Below are 19,017 nucleotides of genomic sequence, written 5' to 3' on the forward strand. Positions count from 1 at the left end.
TCTGTAGGAGAACTGAAATCTATCTAAACATAGCCCCTAATGACCAAGCCATCCTTTAGGAGTCATAGTAACAAATTTATAGCCATTCTGCAGAGTTATAATCATATTTTTTGAGAATATATGCCAGTAGATCTGGAAGTTTTTCCCAACTAGAAAAATCCTTTTTAATTTAATATTTATGAGCAAAATGTATTTGTGAAACATTCACAAAGAAAACTCTTCAGCTTGGATTATTTAAAAAGAAACCCCCCACAAATAACTGCTTTGATGAAGTATTTAAGCATCATTTTATTTTTATAAATACACAGAAAATTCAGAGCATCTAGAATCTAAAATATTCCTTTTAAGACAGAGCTTTAATATAAAATTCTATCAGTCTCACAGAATCTACACTGCACTTTTCATTAGTACTGAATAAAATAGAGCATTTGACTTTGCTTTCAGTGTATGTTCAAGTCTATTACATAAAAATCTCAAAGATTACCTTAATTAAGCTAAAACTTCTCATGCATTTATGTAACAAATGCTGATTGTTCTTATAACTGGAAAAAAATAAAGCCAGCACATTTTCTGATGCACAAACTCTGTAGTTTGCTGAACCTGAAAAAAACTTTTTAATTATATGCCTTCATTTTTTCTTCCCAGCTGATACATTTAAAGATTTTACTCCTCTTGACAAACATTGTCATATTTCTGTGCCATCATAGTGACAGCAGTACTGTTACAATGTGGAAGGGACCATCCTCCACAGAGTATTTCTCATGTGTCTTGTGCTTAGCAAAATAGGACCCCTGCCATGTCTAGGGGAATGAGAAAAGAGGGAAGCTTTCATTATTATAGTCATAAAAGTAACATTAGGTAATTAATGGTGATTTTAAATATTGTGAGCTGCTGGTCACCTCATGGAGCCTATTGCAGCAGAATTAGGCTGGGTTGTTATTTATTGCAGGAGAAAAGGGGAATTTACCCATGTTTTTATGACATGCTGGATACTCCACTTACACAACTGTCTAAGGGCAAACACTTTAACCCCTTGAGATCTGCTAATCAGGAGCACCAGCTGTTAAGTGCCAGCGTGCATCCAGCATTCATGCCTGCGGGGAGAGAGGGGGTTGCAGAGGATGTGACCCTAAACTTCAGAAACTGCTTCTCTCCTTGGGGGCAAAATATCATTCAGCTTGCATCTTCTCTTGTTTTCCTTTAGTTTATCCAGTTAATGTTCCTGATGTGAGTTGTTGTGCACTCACTGTGAATGCTTCAAGCCTTTAGGAAGATGATAGTTAATTACTGAAGTTAAAATCTGGCTTGCACTGGTGTGGACGTGCTTTCAGACATATTTACTCAGCCAGCTCACTGAGCTGCTAGGGGCAGGGGAAGGCTGGCAGTGTCTGGCTCACGGTGAATTACTGCAAGTGTATGTTCTGTTAAAAAAAATAGCACATTGCACAGCCATTTTTCACAATACTGATGGTACAGTATTAGCTCAGTCTCACACTAAGTTACATTTGTATGTTCATTTAAAACAAGCAATGAAATGCATTGTGAAAAAGCCTGTCACAAATACAAGCCATATTTATTCCCTGCAGAGTAAAATACAGTCAAAAGGTGAAAAGACAGTTCTTTATTGTTTAAATTCTTCTTCTTTTATCCCTCTCTTTAGCTTCTGAAACCAGTAGCAGACAGATTGGTGGGAAGAAAAGATAGAAATAAAAGATAGAAAATGCTGCCTTTTTGAAATATTTTGTTTTCTTTTCCAGATCTCACTCCAGCCTAGTATTTTTAACCCTTCCTGTAGAATACTTGTTGTATGACAATAAACTGACATCTGCATCTATTACCGGACTTAATAGTTTAGAAGCCTAAGCAAAACACTTCCAATAATTGGATATCCTTGGAATCAGTGGATCAAGCTCTTCCAGCTTTTGCTGTAAACCACTGCATCAAATTTAGTTTGTGTGTGGGCTTCCCAGATAAGCAGTGTTTCAAATGCCTTAGCGGTGTGTGGATATTTTGCGGCCATCTCAGTAAGAGCATGGCTTGACCCTAATGTACTTAGATGCAATATCCCTCTCTCCCAAAGTCATGTAGCATATGCTGTATGTTTTGTCACCTGAAATGGCTCAAAAGCATAAATAAATTGTTATTGAGTACTATAGAATGTAATGCCATATTGTCATACTCCCAGATTAAAGGGAAAGCTTCAGCATGGCAAAGAAAGTGTTGAATTTGTGTCAGATTTCAGCAAAATCTCCAAAGAAAGTTGAAAGTTCACGCTGCACTTAAACACTGAGCTCTTCTCACCTGTGAAGGCAGGTTGGGTTCAGACCTCCCTTTGTGCCTTGAAAATCTCCTTCTTTGTCTGTATCTGTCACCAGAAAACTTTTTACAGACTACTGCACATGCCAGTGGTAGTGAGCTGAATTTACATAATCCAGCAGCAGGTTAGCTTGAATAGAAAAAAGCCCTCATCACAAAATGAGATTTAATAGAGGACTAGCAATATATATTTAAACACATTTGTTTTAGTCACAAAAAGGGAATAGATGCAGAACATGTAGATGCAGAGGAGGAAGAGAGGCTTACTCATGTAGAGAGAGAATAACTCATGCTGGCTTTTTCCTATGCCATTGATTTCATCTCCTGTCCTGTGAATTTTCTTGTTCTGAGATGTTTTTCTTCTGAAACAGTGTCCTGTCTTTGCAACACTAAGTTTCATTGATCAGTCTCTCCAGGCACTTACATATTTCCCATCACCATAGTATCCAAGGCATTCAGAGGTGATAAAAATGGTGTAGCAAACCAATCCGTGTGTCTGCTTTGGATTGTCTCTAACCCAATGGCATCTCAATGAGACCCTTGATTTGCTCTGCTTTTTCTTAAAATTACCTATGGCTGAGGATATTACAAATGCTTTTGAGTGACCTGCTGATCACAACCCATGGACTGGGGACACTAGTCAGTAAAATCTGGTGTTTTAGGGATTTTACTGACAAAACATTTCTGAACAAGCTTCCCATTAAGCACAACAGCCCACTAGGACTGTTCTTACATTCCAGAGCATGAATATGCTTTTGTGTTTTGCTAACTCAGTATTTTTTAATCAAGTGTTGTTCATACTATTAGTTATGTCATTCCCTTAATGATGTTAAAAAAGCAGACATCGGTTCACTAGTAAATGCCTGCAATCTGCATCACAGAAATGGAGGAATTAACTCTTTCAAAGGTAAACTCAGAAGCCTGTTTGGCCATTGAAGAGTGTATCTATGTCTTGTCATAAGCCTTTTATCTTTTTGTCCTGAGGGCAGAGTATTTTCAAACAAAGATCTTTCCTCAGTGGTGGGGGGCCATACATGTTTACAGTCATGAGTACATGAGCCTGCCAGCTGCAGTGGGAGGATCTCTGGGTTCATCCTTGCAGGGTACACATGGGAAGCTCAGAACTGTGGTTAACCTTGTCCATGGATGACAGTGTCTTAAATATTTTTCGTATCTTAATTTTCTGAAAGAATTCCTCTTAATTTTGAACCAAGATGCTACTGGAATGTTTTATTTCCTGGTAATCAAACAAGGCTACAAGTGAGGCTGCAGTACTCTGCAGTACTGTGCTTCCATCCACAGCTGTGGTGGAACAGGAAAATCCCACCTAATTGCACATGTATGTGTGAGAGTAAACACTGAAGAGAGCTACTGTGTTACACCAGTGTTAGGGTTTGTGATGAGGGTTCCTTTAGTGAAGCTTTCCAGATGAATTGCCACTGCAAAACCTGCAACAGATTTAAGGTATAATTACTGTCACTGTTATCAGACTTTACAGCGTATGTAAGTATTGCTTTGCTCTGTTGTAAGAAGATTTGGGGGGTTTTAATTTTAAAATGAAACATTCTATTTTTTTTCAAAGCTCATCCCTGTAAATCCTGGGGAGGGGTGGGGAGCAAAGGGCATGCAATGTCCCAACCCATGGTAATTAGCAAAACTGTATGTCAGATACCATTTCTAAGTTGTTGCTATTATATTTACTGAATGAATTCATTCCATTTATGATACAGTTGAAGAATATATTCCAAATCAGTTATTCTTGTAGAGTTGATGTTATTTTTAAATATAATTTCATATATTTTATCAAGGAAACCAAATTAAATCATTCACTATTCACTGCTTTTCTGAATTTTTTAAAAGATTGTGCTGGGCTATAAAGTTGAATTGGGTAAATGATGTTTGTGTGATGTTTGCATTGATATGAACCCAACTACAGGTAGATAAGCCCTTAAATTATAAGAGTTGTAGGAAGAGTGGTAAGAGTTGGGTCCAATTCTCCAAATCCTCTTCTGGGAGCTCAACAAGTATGTGTTCTAGACATGTACAAGTTACACTGCAGCAGCAGTGCTCTAGGTGCATGGCCCACAGGTTGGCCACTGAGACCCCCATGAATATTTGGGGATATTTATGTGCCTCCAGAAGGAAGTCCCAGATTGGCAGAGGGTGACCCAGGAAATTTATAGGACCAGGCAAGCAGTTGACAAATCTTGATAGCACACCACTGAGTATCCCTTAAAATGGAGCAGATTCCAGAATTGTGGCAAATCCCTGCCCTTGATAAACCATCCAGTGACAAAAGTGAATGTACAAAGGAGGAGAGACTTGAGGTCAACAGGTTTCTAAGTTCCTGTAGTTGTGGGCCCACATCAGCCCTAGGAGAATGAACAGCCAGCCAGGGCACTAAGGCATAGTGGAGCAGAGATGGGGAAGTTACACTTGCATTACGATGACCCTCTGCTGATCTGCCTGGTACTTTGGTACCGTGAGATGTTCCCACAAGATGCAGAAGGGAGCAGGTACAAGAAAGCCAAATTCTGCAGGACCAGAATCCCACTTCCTTCTCAATCCCTTCATAAAACATCAGATTAGGCAGTTAAGGAAAATTAAGAAGGTAGTTTGAAATAGCAGTCACTGAAGGAAATTGAGGAGGAAATCAGCATCTTCCTGTCCCCTTCAGTTCTCTAGTCTTTGTGGATTATAAGAAAGGGAAGAGGCGTGCCCTGGTGCTGCTGACAGCTACAGGGCAGCCATGTCCAGACACCTGGAGAAGAACCTAAAGAAAGTGCCATAGACTGGCCAGGTGAAACTGTGACCACACAGCAAGGTGGTCTGACAGGTTCTGAACCAGGAAGCCACAGACAGGCTTTCTGGATGTCAGCTGCAGTTGACAAAAGGTCACCTAAGTCTTGTTTTTACAGCATTAATCTCTGTGTGGTTCGGGCCCTTAATTCAGTGCATACTCTTAGGAGTGACAGAGGGATGCTCAGTGGCATTGCCGTGACATACACTCAGGTTCCACAGAATATATTCTGCTCTAGGTGCAGAGACATTTTTAAGAATTTGTTTTTCTCTGGCTTCTCTTGAATTAATGTTAGTAAAAGGTGCCCCAACCTCTTATTTTTCTATATGAAGACAAAAATTGCAGCTGCCTGCCTAGTCTGCTGAGAGATGGATGTAATAATTTTCAATTGGACTGTTAGCCCAAAGGGAACCTGATAGCAAGAGATTGACAGATGCAGCATGGATTATCTTGTGCTCTGAACTCAGCCCAATTTGTGGTTTGTTGCAGGTGCTAAAGAGATTGATATTGCTGCTACCCTGGAGCACTTGAGGGACCAGAGACCAGGCATGGTCCAGACAAAGGTACTGTCAATAAATCCACTGGGATTTTAAATACATTAAAGGTCTTTCACAGTAGTTGTTTTCATGACAGAAGAGAGAGGGTATGACCTAATTTAACGCAGGTCGCTTGCTGATTACTCTGTTTGGCTCCCTACCAACTGAGGTTTATTTATGCTGAAGATTTATCTAGGTTACTTTCTTTGGTGTTTACTGTTCTTTCTTGTAACATCTCCAACATCTATCTTGATTACCATATATGAAGGGCAGTCAAGACAACAATCTATAGCCTGCTAAAGAAAATGTGCATTTGAAAAAATGTTCTTGCTTTCATCCTCAACTATGGATTATTTTCTTAGAGTATCTGTGCTAAACTGTGCATGTAATATTTTTTTTAAAGCTTCTACTCATTAAAGAGAATGTAACTGCTGCATTTGATACTTTTTCCTGGAAAAAAGAACCCAAAAGTTTTGAATTAAAGGAAATAAAGTTTTGCAGGGAATCAAGTAATTTTTAGTATCTTTGAATGGAAGAGCTTGCATCATGCCTGCAGCCTTTATGGATGTAAAATGGTAACTATATTCTTATACTTTGGTGAGATGAATGCCATACTCTCAAATTCCTGTCAGTTGTAATAGTTTTGACATTTTTCCACAATGTAAAACTTCTAAACATAGTAGCTGATGGTGTAATTCTAGTCCCTTAAATTAGAAATTAAACTTTCTGTTATTAACAATTCCAGTGATGTATAGAATGATATTCTGGGATATGTGCTGCAGGTTAAGAGCTGCAAATATGACAATAAAGAAACTCTTTCATGGTATGGAGGTGAAATAAATCTGTTTATGGCCTTATAAAATAACAAAAGATAGTTATAATTTCAAACTGAGTAACAAGAGCAATGTGACAGCACTGTCTCTTGGCCAGGCTGGAACTGATAGGAAATTCTGCAGTGTTTAGGGAGTTGAAATTGCTGAGGGGAAAAGGTGAAATAAATATGTGTTGCAGGAATCATAGGTTCATAATTTTTTCCTGAATCTCTTCTCAATCATGCTATTTCCCATTAATACTAGGGGAAAATACTGCTGAAGAACAGCTTGGGGAATGTTAATTATTATTTACCAATTAAGTAAGAGCATGAAAAATAAAGATGAACCAGTCAAAATTAATCTTTATCTGCAAGGAAGACATAAAACTGCACAAGTCTTTCTTCTGCTTTGATTATTCAGACTGGAAAAAAAAAGGCAAATAGCACACAGTATCCAATGTCATTTGTATTTACTCTGAGGTAAGATGCGAATTTTGGACTACTCCGTAAACGCATTCAAAAAGCAGCTCTGTGGCAACATAGAGCTCAGATTCCAGTTTCCTTTTCAGGGCAGAGAAATTATGGCTTGTTGCCTTCAACAGAAGGATAAAACATCACTCCAGAACCAAAGAATGAGGTTATGTGAACAACTTCTCCTACTTAGCTCAGCAATAGTTACCTGAGTTCCGTGAAAATCTCCCTCAAGACATGTTTTTTCCCTCTAAACATTTGTCTGGAAGAGCTCCAGAAAACAAATGCATCCTGTGTTTTCATTCAGGATGAAAAATTTTCCCAGGATGTTGCTTATCTCTCCTCTTGCTCCTTCTTCCGTCATTGTCATTTTCTCAAAACCACCCAATTCACTTATTCAAGCTAATGTCTTGCAAATTATAAATATCTGGTTATATGCTAGCAATGCACGATCCCCAGAGATTTTTTCTGATGGATTTAAACAAACCCCTGTGCTTTCCCAACTGAATACAAATGAGGAATATTAGACTCTTGAAGTAATTTAAAACGATGGATTAAAAGTCAGGTTAGAAATGCCAATTACAGAATATCCCTAGGCAAAATAAACACCAACTTCCTTCAGCAATGTTATTGTGTTTCCAGCAGGCAGCGCTCCACCTTTCCAAGAGGCATGGGAAAGATTTGTTTGCAGCATTTTGTCTTCTGGAAGAGATCTTTAATTCAAAAGCACTGTATATAATAAATTGTAATGAAATTATCATAACGACATTCTGCATTTCTGAGAAGCCTAATAGCGGTTTGTGGGTTTGTTGGATTTTTTTTGCAGGGGAATCGTAAAATAGAATTGATATGTCACATGTGAGAAGAAAAAGTAATGAAGGAGGAAGTATATTCTCTGTGATGGGAAAAATATATATTTCCTTTTTTTTCCTGTCTCCTATATCCTCTCACAATCTATAATGGTAGATAGATTCCTTACTGTGTTATATATCCTAGATAAACTCACTTTGTTTTCCAGGGAATTTTTATCTGTAGACTTAATGAAACATAGCAATGGTTATTTTTTTTATTAAGTATATTCTTGTCACCTCTGCATTATAGGTAACCTGACATCAGAGAATGTCTGACCAGCTCTGTTTTCTAGGCAAAGCTAGATGTTAAAATTCATCTCTAGGCAGCCTTGCATCTGCAAATAGAATATGTGAATGGCAGTGTAGCAGTACAAAACAACAAACCAAGCTCCTTTTAAAAATTACTGACATTAATTTGCTCTAACTTTTCAGTTGTCCTCATGGAGAAGTGTGGAAGGTGTGGGAGGGCTTTTCCTGGGGGGGTGCTGATGCACATCGGTGCATCTGATCTCCTTGCCTTTCATCTGGGTGTGTTATGCAGAAAGATGGAGGGGGAAGAGCTCAGCTGCACCATCCCTGACAGGCCATGTCCCCACACATCTTGTGTCTGCTCTCCCATCCCCTTTACTGCAGTCAGTTTTGAGCTCTGGCTGTGCAGATTATGCTCTGTAAATTGTTTTGCCTCAGTTATTAAGGTCACACCTCCTGTTGCTCAGTCCCAGGGAGAAGCAGATACTCTTCCTCAGGCTTTTTGAGCTGGTACAAGCACCCAGTTTGGTTCTGTCCCAGCACGTCCCATATGTGCCCTCTCTGACCCAGCTGCTCTCCAGCTTCTCTCACACACTCATTGTGCTCCAGTTAAAATACAACTGATGCTCCTGGATGGCCCCCAGCATTCCCAGTGTTTCCTTTAATTGCAGAGACCTTAGACAGTGCAGGGAGCCTTAGGCAGTCATGCACACCATGTTCAGTGCCTACTAGGGATGAGTCCTACTCTTTAGGGTGAATTGATGTCTGATTAAAAGCTGTTGGCTGCAGTCCAGCAAGTGTACATGGATGCCACTTTGACAGCACCAAGCAGACAGCAAAATTCTTGAATGGCAGTGTCGCTGAGAAATTATTCTGAGTTTTGTTCTGCTTTTTCTGCCCTGGCACAGTGCCCATCATTGCTTCTCTGAAGCATCTCCACATGGGAGCTGACTGCAGTCGGGTAAGGCAAGGCAGAGAAGACTGGCACTGGATTGCAGGAATTAAAAGTCAGCTGCCTTTCTGAACTACGAGTTGTACATCTGTAGTTTGTTCTTTCATCCTTCCTGTTCATTTCTGCAGTTAAATGAAACACCGTGGAAAATTAATGTTACTGGTTTTGGGGGTGTTTGTGTTCTGTAAACATCCCACAGCGCCCCTGGCAGCACCAGCTGAGGGGCTGGAGGTACAGACCACCAATTTCCTAATGGGAGACACAGACAGTATCCCAGCAGTGATCTTGGGATGCTTTGCAGGGTGCATCTCAAACCTGCATCCTCGGAGTCAATTCCTCAGCAGCTCTTGACCCCAGCTGCCTTAAACCTCTGGAGTACTTCCAGAAAATCCAGGAGTTTTTCCACAGTTCTTACCCGGTCTTTGATTTGCCTGCATTTTGAGAAAACTTTCTACTGAAAAGTCTCAAACTCCAAATCACCCTGTCAGTTATTTCAGTAAGCTAAATTACAGAGAAAAAAATTTCTTGCTTGGAAAATATAGCACCTGTTAACCTTGAGGTTAACTTTAAAACTGCTTTGTCCTTCTGTAGGACTGCACAGTTCAGGAGTGTGCTAGGGTTGCTCTTAGAGTTCATGGCTGTGTCCTTCACATCTCTGCCAACCCAGCACAGAAGCTTGTAAATCATTTTGGTGCTGAGGTTACAGTAAATTAATAGCAGAGAAAAGCCTTCTCAAATATTTCTTATATAGGAGTGGTCTTAACAAAACTGAGTAATTTGTGAGTGTGGGAAGGACATTAAAGAGAGAGGCTTAAAAAGATCAGTGACAGGTAAGCCAAAAAGCAGATATTGTTCTGTATAATAGATATCAGGGGAGGAGATACTTATTTTAGATCCTTTCAACTAGAAACAGTCCTGAGAAAAGCCAAAGTCTCTGCTTTACAGCATCTCACTTACTTCATATTTCAATAATGTTCCCATTTCTGTGTCAGAGGGAAATGGCTGGTGATCAGTGACTCCCAAGCCCTTCTGACCATGCAATGGCAATATATCATCGTGTCCCGATAGCTTGGGTTCTGCTACTAACATTTTTCTCCATTAAAATGACTCTGGCTTCAAGATGCTGTCAAACATGTTATATGACATCAATAATCCCAGAACATTTTGTTCCTTTCCATTGCAGTGTACAGTTAATCCTGCATATTCATATTTTTAACAATGTATTGAGGACGTTCAGCAGCAGAATAGAGCACTAGGCTTTCTGGAAAGTGTTTTGTTTTATTATTCAGGGTGTGTGTTTGTTCTCTCTGCAGGAGCAGTTTGAGTTTGCTTTGACAGCGGTGGCAGAGGAAGTGAATGCAATACTCAAGGCCCTTCCCCAGTGAGCAGCTCAGACTCCCGAAGGTTCCCGCAGAATCCATCCCTCGTTCTCCTCATCCTCAGTCCCTGTGAATGTTCTTGGAAACCGTGACCTGACCTTAACTGTGTATCTTCTGTTGTAACCACATAGTGATAGGGTCCTTACAAACTCCTTTAGCTGGTAAAAATTCAACAGTTAAAATATGTATTCTGTTTTTTGGGGTTTTAAACAAAATTTTTAAAGTACATCAAAGCCTCGGATTAAGTGACAGAACAACACATCTAATTCCTCCCACATCCTTGAAGCCCTGAATGTCACTCTTTGAAAGCACACATCCATGTTCTTAATAGCAAATATACAATATTGTGGGTAATTAGTGCAGTCAATATCGTCTCAGAAAACAGTGTTCTGTTATATTTTGTAACTTCCTAAAGGCTGAATAAGAGTGAGGGCCTGAAGAGGATGGTGATTGATCCTGTACTGTGCCAAGCTCGAGCATGAAACAGTGCTGGGGGGTGTGAGCAAACACAGGTCCAGGCTCTGGCAAGGAGAGCTTGCACCTTCTCATGCCAGGCTTTGGCAAGCAAATGTTTTCTTAACTGTTGTTTACTTTTCAGCTTTGTGCCATGAGAGGAAGAAAATCTGAACTATGAGTAAAAGAGGCTTGCATGGTTGTTGCAACTGGGGAGAAAACATGTTGGTCACATTAATGGGAATTGAAGGGATAATGAGCACAACTCTGACCATATATCTGGCACTGACAGCACAGAAAAGGAGAGCATGCGCTCTCCTCAGGTGATGGGAAAGGTCCTGTCAGCAGTCAGGTAATTGTCCAGAGCTGTTATGAAAAGAGATTGTTGGTTTTATGGGATTACTGAGGAAGAAAATGGGATTCTCCCCTTTATATCTTTGCATTTCCCTCTGTAAAGCTCCACTGTGCCATCCTTTTTAGCCAGGAAAGTATATTTCTGTAAAAGCCTGTCTGAAGAAGAAATCTTCAATCTGCATTTTATGACTCTCATTGAGTTTGTCTGATCCAGGCATTTGTTGCAGCTCTCTGCAGAGGCTCTGCTCATTTCTTGTTCTGCAGGACACCTATTTGAACTGAGCATGAAGGGGTAAAGCAGCACAAAGATTGAATTTCAGAGATTCATGTGTTCTCAAAAGCCTAATGCCTACTGTTGCAAAGTGATACTAAAATATGTCTGTAAATGGTTTGGATATGCAATCTTGCTTCTGTGATTTCACAGGTTTAGTTGTGGTACTCTTCTAAAGGAATTTACATTATTAATAGAAAGTACTCTGAAATGTTTGAGTGAAGGGCCTGAGAGTATAAATATTGAAGGTACCTAAGTGATCTAGGCTATTAATTTCATTTTCAAAAGTGAATATTTGGATGCTTTTTCATATGCTATCCTACATCTCTGTGACTTAAGAATCGGGGATGCTTTTTTCCCAAAATCTAATGAGTGTTGTGTGCTTGAAACCATATTAGGCTAATTGTTTGACTTCAACAATGGAAAATATGTCATTGAATTTAATTTGGGAGCGGGAGCTTTTATAAACTTCTTATCAGTGAAATGTTAAAAACAACAGTATCACACAGTTTTGCTGGCACAGAGGTGATGAGCATCAATCAAAATCAACCATGTTGCAATTCTGTGTTGTAGGTGTGGATATTGGTGATTTCTTCTTTTTAGCAACTAAAGAGTTACTAAAAAAAAGGAAAAAAAAAAAAGAAAAAGCAGAATGCTTGTTACTTTTTGCCATACATTTTTGTATGCTTTACTTGATATATGCTGTTGCAAAATTTGTGCATCCCATTACTATAGCAGTGCAGAGCAGTTACTGCAGATGCCATCATCCTCTTAAGTACACATACTGTACATTAAGCCACATGTTTATTTTATGGCCTAAGCATTTTAGAGCTTTCCTAGCAATAACTAAAAAAACTAATGGAGTATAAATGAGAAAATTGCCTTTTTCATTTGATAATTTAGGTTTAACAGGATTCTTTTATTACTTTAGCTAACACAAAATTGCAGATCAGGGCAGATGAGATCAGTTTGAGCTGTATCAGCAAGTGTTTGAAGTAGATTTACTGTGAGCCACGTACTGCAGCTTTTTGAAAATACAGGTAGTTGTATGCAAACAAACTGTCCAAAGAATCAAAACTGGGGCATCTTACGCCAAGCTCTCTGATTACTGGTTGGAATGATTTCCCAGTGTGAGATGCTGTGCCATCACCCACTCCAATGGGCTAATGGGGTTTTACCACAGATTTCTGCCCTGGGATTCATTAGTGTTTGCCTCCTGACTGTCCCTCTGCATACCACAAACATGACTGACGAGCCTTTCGTTGCACTTCAGGAATATTTTTTAATTGTTCTTTTGCAAATATTAGCATTTCATAATAGCAATTTCAGGGTGATCCCTATTAATTCACAAACAGCTGAGTGTGGGACTTCATGCTTCAGAGTTTATTTAGCATAGATTAGAGGGCATTAATCTTCCCCAAGGCTAATGGGGCAGGAATGTGTTGTTTTATTCATCCTTGTACAGCAGTTTACACAACAGAAAAATGCAGTCTTACTCAGAGGTTTAGAGTATCTCCCACTGACCATCATTGACAATCTTGTTATTTCAGCCATGTTTCGTACAGTTCTTCCACAAAGAGGTGCAAGGCTTATTCTGTTGACTGTAAACAACCACACAGAATATTTCATCTGTGCATAGCACACTGTTCACACCTCTCAATAAATACCATGCTTCTGGGGGTGATAATCTGCTGCAGGGTCAATTAGTGAAATGCAGGGTTCAGTTGCTAAAGGGGTCTGACTATCCATTTCCCAGGAAGATGCCAAAGCCATGGATGAAGCCACAGAGATGGATTTGCCATACAGGGCAGGTATTTCTTTTCACTGCAGTTAATTTAATCTTTGTGGTCTGGTGAAGGATGTTATTCAGGCCAACCCCCAGTCACTTGCACTGGACATGGGATGCACCCCATGTCACTGTCAGGTTGAGTTGAGCTTCTGCCAGAAGCAGGGATCACCTGAGAGTTCAAAGTCAATGAGACCCATCCTTCTCTGTTCAATTTTCTGCTGATCTTTAGTAAACTCGTTGTGATTGAAGCTGGGGCTGGCACATGACTCCTGGCCACAAACAGCATGTGTTTAATATTGGACATGCTCACATTCTTGACAAAGACAAACGGTGTGTATGGGTTTTGTTTGTGTGGTTGAATCTTTAAATGATGTTTTAGGGGGCGACCTGCAGGAAGGCAGTTTAACCCCACTGCTCCTCACTGGTCAGAGGCAGAAATCCCTGTTTTCCCACAGGCAGCACACAGCTGCTGTCCCTGAGCAGGGACCTGATCAGACCCCTGCTGATGCAGTCAGTGTGTCCAGACAGGAGGGACAGAAAGGTGGTTGTCACCAGAGTTGATATGTCGCAAGAATAAAAGCACAGTTGCTCTCTCCAGCCTTTGCCCTTCCCATGACATGGGCTGGGACTTAGAGGAATGGAGAGGCAGGACAGCACCATTCCCCATACTAAGTCTGAATTCCCCAGATCCCAGATGCTCAAGGTTCAGCCTAAGGCACAGGGCTGAACAACAGTGTGGGGTTTACTGTTGGCTTCAGGTGTTCAGATGTGAGCTGTAACCATTGCTGTTGGCCACAGCTGTGGGACCTGCTGCAGCCCAGGTAACACCCATCCCAGTGGAAGTCCTTGGCCAGGAATGAATTTCAGCAGAAAATCACAAATCTAAGTCCCAATCCAGTAGCAAAACAAGCCAGATTATTTTTATATAAGCTACTAAATGTTTAACACATTTCAAAATATTTTTAGAATCTACACCCATGACTAAACCTTGTCCCTGTCTCCAGCATGCATGCAGAATCAATCCCCATCCATTCCCAGGGGAATGACAGCTATAGTACCTGTAAGGAGTTCATGCTTTATTAGTCAAGTGGAACATTAATAAAACCTGGCCCACTTCATAGTTTCCAGAATAGTCATTAATTAAAAAAACTGTTTATTGGAACAGAAAACAAGTATTTGATTAGCTTTGTTACAGAACAATAGCTCTCCTCATTTTTATTCTGCATATTTTATTCTTTCTTTAGAAAATTCTCTTAAGAAGCATTTGCGATAATTCGCTTTTTAAAACTGTACAGTTTCTATGGTTTTGCTTTTTAAATGAGAGTACACTTTGTAGATTTGATTATTATATTTTTCTGTTAATATTACATTGGGCATTACAAAAGCATTCCCCACCACAGTGAAAAGAAAGTGATCCTGTTGGTTTATTGTAAAAGAAAGAAAAAAAATAATTAAAACAAAATTGCAGAGCTGTGGCATATTCAATCCAATTAGAGCATGACTCTTTACTGCTCTTCATTTACCACATGAGAAAAAAAATAAAGTTACACCAGCAAGATTTCATTTGAAGCTGTTCATGCATGCTGTTTGTACTGTATTTGATGGCATAATATTGTTTTGTTTACAACCTTTTCTTTCTTGTCATTCTATTATATTCTTTATATGTATATAGTTAAAAAAAAAAAAAAGATTATACAAAGTATTTTGTTCTACCTCTGTAAAAATCATATTTGTGAATAAAGTCACGTTGTCTGTGGAGTATGGTATTGTGAATACAGCATTAACAGCTGGTGCTTTGCTTTTATTTTGGGGGGATGGGTCTTGCTGGGGGGGTGGGGTCTGACAATCCGAGGTGGGAACAGGGGGCTCACAGGGAGCAGCACAAGTGCCCTGCTGATGGCTTGGATATGCACATTTCATCTGCTCTGAAAAGAGATTTCAGCCAGCTCTGGCTCAGGTATGTGGCCTGTAATACTGCACCTTACAGGATTTTGATCGAGGTGGGTTCCTGTGTTCAGGCCGAAAGTGAAGCAGGCAAAAGAATCACTAAGTTACAGGGACCCTCCTTGTACTGCCAGGAAATGGAAAAAAATCACCTAGAGCCCGTGTCATAGAGTGTACAAGTTAACAGATTAAATGCTACCTGCTTTCAGGAAAATTAAAGGCAGGAAAATGTTTTTGGGAAGGAAAGGCTGGTGGATTAGACAATCACAAAATGGCCAAGGATTTAAAATAGTAGAAGTTCATAGGAGTATTTGAACAGGTAATGCAAACTTCTCACTTATATTAAATAAGAGGAATAAAGTATAAGGTTACCACACAAACACAGAATTCAATAAAGGGTCTTTTTCCTGGGGCATAGGAAGTCATTTTCCCATAAGCACTGTCCATTTTATAAGGGTTTATATCTTCCCATGAAATACCTCCTGTTAGCTGTCAGAGCAGTCTGGGTTTAGGTAGTCCTGGCATAGCAGTTTTCATGGCCCTGTGCAATGTGTTAAAATTTCACTAGTGTTTTGAAGAAGACTTAAAATATGTGTGCCACTTACCTGGAAATCACTAGAAAAATGTAAACAGAAATGTTAAGTGACCCTGGTCCAGCTCGCTTCCTTCCCATCAGAAGAATCAAATTTTACATTCTTTAACCTTGTTTATGTAGTTGCATGTTTTAGTATGTCTGCCTTTCTCAGTGTGAGAAGGTAACTTTCATCTTGGAAGCAAAATATATGCACCATTACAGCTATTTTCCTGTTGGTGTAATTTAGGAGGTCTTTCATCTCCAAGACAGCTTTCTGAAAACTGGTAACATCATATGGAGAACAAAAGAAGAAATGTGTTTAACTGTATAACTACTGGAGCATTGTGAATCTTCTAGGTGAAACCAAAGCCATCAGTTGTGCATCATTCATTCATTCATTCATTCATTCATTCATTCATTCATTCATTCATTCATTCATTCATTCACGCAGGCAGTGCTGCTCTGGCCTCACACTGCACAGGTGCACAAAGCTGTAAAACAAGTGCTGATGGGACTGGTATTCCTGTTTTGGATGCAGAGCAAAGAACTGCACACCCACAGGGAGGGGTAGCAAGTAGGCTGGGTTTAGTCTTGGCCTACACATAGGAACTTTAAAGCACAGTGTGCTTGAAACAACTGAGTCCTTGGGGAAGTTTTTCTTAGGTCAAAAATTAATTTCTCCCCTTGAGAGTGCACCATTTAAACCCCCACGTGCAGGTAAATCAGCAATACAGATAAAAGATTCAATGTGGAATTCAGACTTAGTAAGGTTTGGGCTATTTGGCTGATGTCCTGCCCTGCCCCAGATTTTCCTTCAGTGGCTTTGGTCACACTACTCAAAGATAGAGGTATGTTGCTACCATCATTAGCAGTATATAGCACAGGTGGGATTCAGCTTAACCAGCTTCTCAGCAGCTTTTCATGGACTTCTACAAACCACCGCTTATGATGGGTTCATCATAAGCTTCCTTTGTGGTCAATAAAGGAAAACAGAGCATTTTTAGAGTGGGAATTACCTGGTTTGGCTTCCACTTCACCATGAGGTGATTCATCTTATTCACCCCATACCCTTAAAAAGGGAACATCAAAATTTTACTATGTGCTAAGTACAAAAGAATTTCCTTTCTATATTGTAAGCCTGTTCCCTCAAAACTGGGTTCATTGGATCACTTGTGAAAAAAAAGGAAGTGATTTCTGATTTTATAAACCTTGAATTTATAGGCATCCTTTTCCTATTCCTCCTTAGTTTCTCCTGTTGCACGAGGATGACTCATGTCCCCTCTTACAGAAGCTGTCCTGTGCCTTTGATCACCTTTGCTCCCCTTCTCCTTAACTTGTCCAATTCTGTTTGTACTACATTCCAAGGTACACAGGGCCCAGGCTGTGGTCCAATGTCACAGTGATGTTTTCAGGTATTTTAAATATTTTTCTCTTCTTTGGAATGTCTAACATTTTGTTGCCCTTCTCCACTGCTGACCACTGAGGTTCTGCTCACAGACATTTACTTGCAGCAATACCAAATGCTTTTCTTCAGGTCATCTTTATTGTTAAGGTGTATTTCATATGAATTACTTTATCACCAGTGGTGTCATCTGCCATCCTTACAGTCCTGCAGTATCACAAGGTCTCTCCATGACACTTCACAGCTACTTTTGCTTTTATAAGGGTAGGTAATAATGTGTCATTCACACTCTGCCACCTCAGTATCACCTCCGCCTTTTTCCTGTTGTTTAAAGTAGGGAATCACCAGCACTACAAAAATTGTTCCTTTCTTCTTAACTTTTAATCTTTCATTAACCAGCAAAAAACTTCCCCCTAATGCAATGGCCACTCAGTTTCTGTAAGAACCTTTCAAGAGACAGCTTTTGCCAAATGTTCTCAGGAAAGGCAAATGCAAAATAATCACGTACATCATCAAACTCAGTGATTCCTTCAAAGTCTCTTAGGAGCATTTGCAACACAACTTTCCCCTGAAAAACTCTTGTTGCTTCTCCCTCTTTACACCATCAGTTATGCAGGATCTAGACACAGGGGTGTGGATGTAGTTTATAGAGTAGGACACAATAAAATAGCTTTGGTATCCTTTCGGAGTCAGTGGAGAGCTATGGCACGGGTTAAAAATGGAGCTGTGGAGCTCAGCTAGTGTGACCCCCACTCAGCACTTGGAGCACATAGCTCAGAGTCATTCCCAGTCACATTTTGAGTATCTCCAGAGATGCAGACTCCTCTGGGTCTTCTTTGTCAAAAATACCTTTTGAAGATCTTGTTGAAATTTCCCTTGATGCTGATTAGAGGCCGTGTGCAGACAAATCCCTCTCTAGGTTCCACCACCAAGGTTGTCATTGTGGAGCACACTCAGGAAAGTAGCACACATGGAAGGATTTATAGATAAATTCATAATCCATGAGCTGAATCCCACCCTCTGGGCAGGATTTGGTGCTTGCTGGTGAGTGGTTGATGTCACTGCAGATGCTGTGGGTCCACTGCCCAGCCTGCAGCACTCCGGCCAAACAGTGGAGTCTGAGGTTTGTGGTTTGTTTGCCAGCCCTGTGCTGGTGGCTTAAATCTCCTAAGTGCCTCAAATTATGTTGGATGCCTACATTCAGGAATCGGAATCCCACATCTCTTGTCCAGTAGTTGGACTCTTATCTTCTACCAAAATTGAAGGTATGGGAGGGAATTTGAGAGGACAGCAGCTTCCCAGATAACTCACCACTCCAAAAGAGGCAGCAGCTTCTGAAAAACCCTCATTTTGTTGTCAGAGCTGGATTCAAGGCAGGGCTGTGACTTCAGCAGCATTACCTGAGTGTGTGCCAAGCCCAGGCATGAGGTGCTGCAATGACCACAGCAGGGCACAGCTGGAGAGCAGCCCTTGTGCTGGGTAGCACTAAAAGGCTTTGTGTACCTCACAGCCAGTGACAGCGTTGTGTGGGATCAGAGGCACTGTTGCTTTCCAGTACAAGAGGGCAAAAAAGGGAAAACTGGCCAAAAGCATGAGTTCACATAAAATAAAACCTAGTGTACAGCAGTGTTCCAGTAACATTTGTTTCTATATGCGGCATCCATTTCCTTCACGCAGGAAGTCTGCTCCGTTTTCCAGCAAGTTTCAGTTGTCCAAGTTAGAAATGTTGGTTCCTGAAGGTGGATATTACAACAGAGAGCCTCAGCAAGAGCAGTTCTTGAGGTGTTCCTGATGCTACACCTGAGCTGTGGAGCAGAGGCCAAAGTAGATCCACAGCTTTGTGATCTGAGAAAAGCACTGCTGAG

The 19,017-nt window shown here is 40.3% G+C and overlaps 1 protein-coding gene across 2 annotated transcripts in view; it reads left to right on the top strand.

The window, feature by feature from the left end:
* Window positions 1-14,975, top strand: part of PTPRN2 (protein tyrosine phosphatase receptor type N2) — a 632,482-nt gene extending 617,507 nt beyond the window's left edge. For both annotated transcript variants that reach the window (XM_088055089.1, XM_088055094.1), the window contains 2 exons: window positions 5,606-5,679; window positions 10,300-14,975. In XM_088055089.1, coding sequence (XP_087911215.1) covers window positions 5,606-5,679; window positions 10,300-10,371 — 146 coding nt within the window. In that variant the 3' untranslated portion in view covers window positions 10,372-14,975. The remainder of the gene's footprint in view (window positions 1-5,605; window positions 5,680-10,299) is intronic.
* Window positions 14,976-19,017: the final 4,042 nt, after the last annotated feature.

Source organism: Pseudopodoces humilis, chromosome 1 (genome assembly GCF_049639895.1).
Source record: "Pseudopodoces humilis isolate 2021_Gansu_Grassland_sample_001 chromosome 1, ASM4963989v1, whole genome shotgun sequence".
Classification (NCBI taxonomy): Eukaryota; Metazoa; Chordata; class Aves; order Passeriformes; family Paridae; genus Pseudopodoces; species Pseudopodoces humilis.